Below are 8,589 nucleotides of genomic sequence, written 5' to 3'. Positions count from 1 at the left end.
AACGAAATTACACTTCCATAATTCTCTATTTTTCCTTTATGGATGGTTATATTTAATGTTTTTATATATGAAAATGATAATTGTTTATTGAAACATAATTTACTGCATTTGTTCATGGATTCCTGGCGACGGAGCCAAGCAATGGAAGAAAATAAAACAACGTTTACAAAACTTATGTGTTTAATATATTAATACTCCCTATACATCTGTTAAAAATGTAAAACACTGTACAATTAACAATAAACTTAGCAGTGGTATGAAAAGAATTGAATTTACTGGCAGTATCATAATAAGTTTTAAGGGAGATTTACTCTCCGCATGTGATGATTTGCTTACTCTTACCTACAATTTGAAGAACGCCGCTGATATTTAAACAAATTGACAAATAGATTAACGATTAAATACATTAAAACATTATAGCCTTGAATGCTAATGAAAATTTCTTCTTAAAATCTTTGTTAGAGGATAAAATTATATACAAATAAAACTAAGCAAAAAAAATTAAGCACACATTTTTATCATATTGTTGCAAAAACGTAAATGAACAATAACATATTTGTTGTTTCAAGGTACAAGTGATATACAGCAGTATTCATTCGGTGTTAAGTTAAACAGCTACATGAACGAATACTGCCATATCTGTTTGTATCCAAGAGGTCTGCCATATTGCAAAGTATGTGTCAATTTTACAGCAGCAAGCAGTGACACTCACGTATGCGTTACGGGCATCAGCGGTTCCGTTAGAACGGAATGTCTATAGATTGCAATCTGCCGACAGGTAAATATATCCTAATCATTTCATTTATATCTAAATCCTGCTTTAATGTGACGTCAGCTGACGAACTAATCCAGTCTTCTTCAGGTTCTGTGTTATGTCCTGACGAATTTGACGGAATCATGCCGTGTGAGGTGCCGGCCTGTTGTAAACCAACGTTTTGATATTTCTGCGGTAAACTTTTATTTAACGGTATCTGGTTCATGTTATATCGAGAGTAATTTTCATCGCAGTATTGCTGATAAAAACCGCTGGGAAAGTGTATCATGTTAGAAGAGTGTTGAACGGCCGAAGCCGCCACTCTACCAGCATCACTCTCTGGCAACAAACTCGGAGTTCCTGGTTGATAATTCTCTTGTCCAAGATATGTTGGTTTTTGTCTTCTCGGTTTGTATTTATACTTGAAATTTTTCGTCAAATGTACCTGCCGCAATCGTTCTGCCTCCTGCAGATATGGCCCCTTTTCTAAGTCACTTAATCTTCTCCACTCGGCGCCGAGCAACTTCGATACTTCCGAATTGTGCATCTGCGGATATATCTGTAAGATCTTCCTTCGTTGTCCCTTGGACCAAATCATGAACGCATTTAGCGGTCTCTTAACTCGCTCTAAATTTGGGTAATTAGGGACCAGATTCTGTGCCTGGTCATAATTATTTTGAGACAGCTGTTGCATAGGTGCTTGACTAAGAGAACCCATCGAAAAGTTAATCGGGGCATCGGTATAAGGAGGCCTATTATTGGCACTAATTCCTTCGCAGTTCGATTCCATAGATAACAGTTTACTAAAATTCACTAGAACACTTAATACCACTCACTACTTTACCATCCCAACTAATACTGAATGCTAAACTCTTATCCAGGCACTATATATAATTACATTATAAGAAAGGTATAAAATAATATTGACCATCAATATTTGATTGGTGTTATAAAACGATATAATCCCCAAAAAGGGGAGCAATTAAAATAATAAATAAAGTTATAAGAGCGTGATATAAAGTAATTATAAACCAATTTTAATAATATGAAATGACAGAAAATAATAAAATAATATATCTCAAAACATATTTCAATTCTATATTTAAATAAATTAAAGTTGTATATATATATATATATATATATATATATATATATATATATATATATATATATATATATATATACATATATATATATATATATATATATATTTGTGTACTGTATATAATTACATTATAGGAAATGTATAAAATAATATTGACCATCAATATTTGATTGGTGTTATAAAACGATATAATCCCCAAAAAGGGGAGCAATTAAAATAATAAATAAAGTTATAAGAGCGTGATATAAAGTAATTATAAACCAATTTTAATAATATGAAATGACAGAAAATAATAAAATAATATATCTCAAAACATATTTCAATTCTATATTTAAATAAATTAAAGTTGTATATATATATATATATATATATATATATATATATATATATATATATATATGTATATACATATATATATATATATATATATATATATATATATATATATATATATATATATATATATACATGTGTGTGTACTATATATAATTACATTATAGGAAAGGTATAAAATAATATTGACCATCAATATTTGATTGGTATGAAAAGGGGAGCAATTAAAATAATGTTTAAAGTTATAAGAGCGTGATATAAAGTAATTATAAACCAATTATAATATAATATATAATATGAAATGACAGAACATAATAAAATAATATATCTCAAAACATATTTCAATTCTATATTTAAATAAATTAAATTTGTATATATATGTATATATATATATATATATATATATATATATATATATATATATATATACATATACATATATATATATATATATATATATATATATATATATATATATATATATATATATATATATATATATATGTACTATATATAATTACATTATAGGAAAGGTATAAATTAATATTGACCATCAATATTTGATTGGTATGAAAAGGGGAGCAATTAAAATAATGTTTAAAGTTATAAGAGCGTGATATAAAGTAATTATAAACCAATTATAATATAATATATAATATGATATGACAGAACATAATAAAATAATATATCTCGAAGCATATTTCAATTCTATATTTAAATATAATCCAAACAGCTTCAATTAACGAGGATGATTACATTTAATGTTTTTATATATTTTTTAATATACGAAAATGATAATTGTTTATTGAAACATAATTTACTGCATTCGTTCATGGATTCCTAACGACATCTTATTAGAATACGCATGAGAAATTATTATGATTATAAATTTTAAAATGCTCAATTACACACACCCAAACATATTCATTATTCCAGACTACGTGCTTTGTAAATTATATTGCTATTCTTTTTTTGATAAAAACAGAAGGTACAAAAAGATTTCTCTGTACCCTTGGGAGAAAATTTTTCTCCAATATTTATAACAAAAGATCCACAAAGAATTTTGAAATAGATATATGTCTTTTAAATTATTATACTTGTGAACGTTTATTTGTGGTTTATTTTTACACTCTTTCATTTAATATAAGTAGGTTATATTAATGGGTTATAAACAAAGTTAAAGCTACTCCAGAATTTATCAATAATTATTATTTATTCTATTTTGGCGGTGCACATTTTATATCAGGTATAATATAAAATAAAACTTAGGTCTATAAAGTAAACCAACAAAAATTGTTTTGTACAAGTTTCAAAGAATAAAAGTTCGTATATTTATATATACATGTGTACTAAACATTGTAAAATGGTTTACGCGCACCTGTATCTAGAATTTAGTTTCGTTGAAAATACATTATGACCCCTATCCAACACAATATTTGTTGGATAACTGGCAACTAGATCGATATTTATATTAAGCCGTGTATTTGATCTTAATTTAAATTGTTCTTAAATATAATCCAAAAAGCTTTATTTAACGAGGATGATTACATTTAATGTTTTTATATATTTTTTAGTATACGAAAATAAAAATTGATGATTGAAACATAATTTATTGCTTTCGTTCATGGATTCCTTGCGATATCTTATTAGAATACGTATGGGATATTATTATAAGTATAAATTTTAAAATGTTCAATTACACACAAACAAACTAGACTACACTAAACAACTATTAATGCATTATAAAATTTTATATTTGGTTTGCATTTTGTCCACTACTAAGACATAAAAACGAAATTACACTTCCATAATTCTCTATTTTTCCTTTATAGTTTCCTTTATATTTACGATATTTGTTGGCTAACTGGCAACCAGACCGATATTTATATTAAGCCGCGTATTTGATCTCAATTTAAATTGTTCTTAAATATAATTCAAACAACTTAAATTAACGAGGATGGTTATATTTAATGTTTTTATATATGAAAATGATAATTGTTTATTGAAACATAATTTACTGCATTTGTTCATGGATTCCTGGCGACGGAGCCAAGCAATGGAAGAAAATAAAACAACGTTTACAAAACTTATGTGTTTAATATATTAATACTCCCTATACATCTGTTAAAAATGTAAAACACTGTACAATTAACAATAAACTTAGCAGTGGTATGAAAAGAATTGAATTTACTGGCAGTATCATAATAAGATTTAAGGGAGATTTACTCTCCGCATGTGATGATTTGCTTACTCTTACCTACAATTTGAAGAACGCCGCTAATATTTAAACAAATTGACAAATAGATTAACGATTAAATACATTACAACATTATAGTGTTGAATGTTAATGGAATTTTCTTCTTAATATCCTTGTTAGAGGATAAAATTATATACAAATGAAACATAAAATTAAACACAAATTTTTATCATATTGTTGCAAAAACGTAAATGAACAATAACATATTTGTTGTTTCAAGGTACAAGTGATATACAGCAGTATTCATTCGGTGTTAAGTTAAACAGCTACATGAACGAATACTGCGATATCTGTTTGCATCCAAGAGGTCTGCCATATTGCAAAGTATGTGTCAATTTTACAGCTGCAAGCAGTGACACTCACGTATGCGTTACGGGCATCAGCATTTCTGTTAGAACGGAAAGTCTATAGATTGCAATCTGCCGACAGGTAAATATATCCTAATCATTTCATTTATATCTAAATCCTGCTTTAATGTGACGTCAGCTGACGAACTAATCCAGTCTTCTTCAGGTTCTGTGTTATGTCCTGACGAATTTGACGGAATCATGCCGTGTGAGGTGCCGGCCTGTTGTAAACCAACGTTTTGATATTTCTGCGGTAAACTTTTATTTAACGCTATCTCGTTCATGTTATATCGAGAGTAATTTTCATCGCAGTATTGCTGATAAAAACCGCTGGGAAAGTGTATCATGTTAGAAGAGTGTTGAACGGCCGAAGCCGCCACTCTACCAGCATCACTCTCTGGCAACAAACTCGGAGTTCCTGGTTGATAATTCTCTTGTCCAAGATATGTTGGTTTTTGTCTTCTCGGTTTGTATTTATACTTGAAATTTTTCGTCAAATGTACCTGCCGCAATCGTTCTGCCTCCTGCAGATATGGCCCCTTTTCTAAGTCACTTAATCTTCTCCACTCGGCGCCGAGCAACTTCGATACTTCCGAATTGTGCATCTGCGGATATATCTGTAAGATCTTCCTTCGTTGTCCCTTGGACCAAATCATGAACGCATTTAGCGGTCTCTTAACACGCTCTAAATTTGGGACCAGATTCTGTGCCTGGTAATAAATATTCTGAGAGAGCTGGTGCACAGATACTTGACCCAGAGAACCCATCGAAGAGTTTATCGGGCCACTCGAATAAGGAGGCCTATTATAGGCACTAACTCGTTCGCAGTTCGATTCCATGGATAACAATTTACTAAAATTCACTAGAACACTTAATACCACTCACTACTTTACCATCCCAACTAATACTGAATGCTAAACTCTTATCCAGGCACTATATATAATTAGATTATAGGAAAGGTATAAAATAATATTGACCAATTGACCATCAATATTTAATTGGTGTTATAAAACGATATAATCCCCAAAAAGGGGAGCAATTAAAATAATAAATAAAGTTATAAGAGCGTGATATAAAGTAATTATAAACCAATTTTAATAATATGAAATGACGGAAAATAATAAAATAATATATCTCAAAACATATTTCAATTCTATATTTAAATAAATTAAAGTTGTATATATATATATATATATATATATATATATATATATATAAATATATCTTTTCTCACATGTTTACTAGTATGTTTCGTTGAAAATACACTATGACCCCTATCCAACACAATATTTGTTGGATAACTGGCAACCCGATCGATATTTATATTAGGACGTGTATTTGATCTTTGAATTTTTTTATATATTTTTTAATATACGAAAATGATAATTGTTTATTGAATCATAATTTATTGCATTCGTTCATGGATTCCTGTCGACATCTTATTAGAATACGCATGAGATATTATTATAAGTATAAATTTTAAAATGTTCAATTACACCCAAACAAACTAGACTACACTAAACAACCATTAATGCATTATAAATTTTTATATTTGGTTTGCATTTTGTCTATTACTAAAACATAAAGACGAAATTACACTTCCATAATTCTCTATTTTACCTTTATAGTTTCCTTTATATTTACGATATTTGTTGGATAACTATCAACCAGACCGATATTTATATTAAGCCGCGTATTTGATCTCAATTTAAATTGTTCTTAAATATAATTCAAACAACTTAAATTAACGAGGATGGTTATATTTAATGTTTTTATATATGAAAATGATAATTGTTTATTGAAACATAATTTACTGCATTTGTTCATGGATTCCTGGCGACGGAGCCAAGCAATGGAAGAAAATAAAACAACGTTTACAAAACTTATGTGTTTAATATATTAATACTCCCTATACATCTGTTAAAAATGTAAAACACTGTACAATTAACAATAAACTTAGCAGTGGTATGAAAAGAATTGAATTTACTGGCAGTATCATAATAAGTTTTAAGGGAGATTTACTCTCCGCATGTGATGATTTGCTTACTCTTACCTACAATTTGAAGAACGCCGCTAATATTTAAACAAATTGACAAATAGATTAACGATTAAATACATTACAACATTATAGTGTTGAATGTTAATGAAATTTTCTTCTTAATATCCTTGTTAGAGGATAAAATTATATACAAATGAAACATAAAATTAAACACAAATTTTTATCATATTGTTGCAAAAACGTAAATGAACAATAACATATTTGTTGTTTCAAGGTACAAGTGATATACAGCAGTATTCATTCGGTGTCAAGTTAAACAGCTACATGAACGAATACTGCGATATCTGTTTGTATCCAAGAGGTCTGCCATATTGCAAAGTATGTGTCAATTTTACAGCAGCAAGCAGTGACACTCACGTATGCGTTACGGGCATCAGCGGTTCCGTTAGAACGGAATGTCTATAGATTGCAATCTGCCGACAGGTAAATATATCCTAATCATTTCATTTATATCTAAATCCTGCTTTAATGTGACGTCAGCTGACGAACTAATCCAGTCTTCTTCAGGTTCTGTGTTATGTCCTGACGAATTTGACGGAATCATGCCGTGTGAGGTGCCGGCCTGTTGTAAACCAACGTTTTGATATTTCTGCGGTAAACTTTTATTTAACGGTATCTGGTTCATGTTATATCGAGAGTAATTTTCATCGCAGTATTGCTGATAAAAAACGCTGGGAAAGTGTATCATGTTAGAAGAGTGTTGAACGGCCGAAGCCGCCACTCTACCAGCATCACTCTCTGGCAACAAACTCGGAGTTCCTGGTTGATAATTCTCTTGTCCAAGATATGTTGGTTTTTGTCTTCTCGGTTTGTATTTATACTTGAAATTTTCCGTCAAATGTACCTGCCGCAATCGTTCTGCCTCCTGCAGATATGGCCCCTTTTCTAAGTCACTTAATCTTCTCCACTCGGCGCCGAGCAACTTCGATACTTCCGAATTGTGCATCTGCGGATATATCTGTAAGATCTTCCTTCGTTGTCCCTTGGACCAAATCATGAACGCATTTAGCGGTCTCTTAACACGCTCTAAATTTGGGACCAGATTCTGTGCCTGGTAATAAATATTCTGAGAGAGCTGGTGCACAGATACTTGACCCAGAGAACCCATCGAAGAGTTTATCGGGCCACTCGAATAAGGAGGCCTATTATAGGCACTAACTCGTTCGCAGTTCGATTCCATGGATAACAATTTACTAAAATTCACTAGAACACTTAATACCACTCACTACTTTACCATCCCAACTAATACTGAATGCTAAACTCTTATCCAGGCACTATATATAATTAGATTATAGGAAAGGTATAAAATAATATTGACCAATTGACCATCAATATTTAATTGGTGTTATAAAACGATATAATCCCCAAAAAGGGGAGCAATTAAAATAATAAATAAAGTTATAAGAGCGTGATATAAAGTAATTATAAACCAATTTTAATAATATGAAATGACGGAAAATAATAAAATAATATATCTCAAAACATATTTCAATTCTATATTTAAATAAATTAAAGTTGTATATATATATATATATATATATATACATACATATATATATATATATATATATATATATATATATATATATATATATATATATATATATATATATATATATATATATATATATATATATATATATATATATATATATATATACATATATATATATATATATATATATATATATATATATATATATATATGTACTATATATAATTACATTATAGGAA

At 29.2% G+C, this 8,589-nt stretch overlaps 2 protein-coding genes across 2 annotated transcripts; both read right to left on the bottom strand.

Moving 5' to 3' along the window:
• Positions 1 to 740: 740 nt before the first annotated feature.
• On the bottom strand, positions 741 to 1,544 carry LOC143193700 (transcription factor sox-3-like). The gene has a single exon (XM_076400014.1). The coding sequence runs from the start codon at positions 1,542 to 1,544 to the stop codon at positions 741 to 743; it is 804 nt and encodes a 267-aa protein (XP_076256129.1).
• A 5,696-nt stretch (positions 1,545 to 7,240) lies between these two features.
• LOC143193699 (transcription factor sox-3-like) lies at positions 7,241 to 8,035 on the bottom strand. Its single transcript, XM_076400013.1, has one exon. It carries the CDS (start codon positions 8,033 to 8,035, stop codon positions 7,241 to 7,243), a length of 795 nt encoding a protein of 264 aa, XP_076256128.1.
• Between the last annotated feature and the right edge of the window lie 554 nt (positions 8,036 to 8,589).

This window comes from Rhynchophorus ferrugineus, unplaced genomic scaffold, assembly GCF_030347505.1.
Source record: "Rhynchophorus ferrugineus isolate W39M unplaced genomic scaffold, kcgeb_rfMv2 rfM3, whole genome shotgun sequence".
NCBI lineage: Eukaryota > Metazoa > Arthropoda > Insecta > Coleoptera > Curculionidae > Rhynchophorus > Rhynchophorus ferrugineus.
The sequence above is the reverse complement of the archived record's forward strand: the minus strand, read 5'-3'. Positions and strand labels throughout refer to the sequence as shown.

Excerpts from the sequence above, each read along its gene's own strand:
- LOC143193699 (XM_076400013.1), bottom strand. The coding sequence starts at position 8,035 with ATGGAATCGAACTGCGAACGAGTTAGTGCCTATAATAGGCCTCCTTAT.
- LOC143193700 (XM_076400014.1), bottom strand. The coding sequence starts at position 1,544 with ATGGAATCGAACTGCGAAGGAATTAGTGCCAATAATAGGCCTCCTTAT.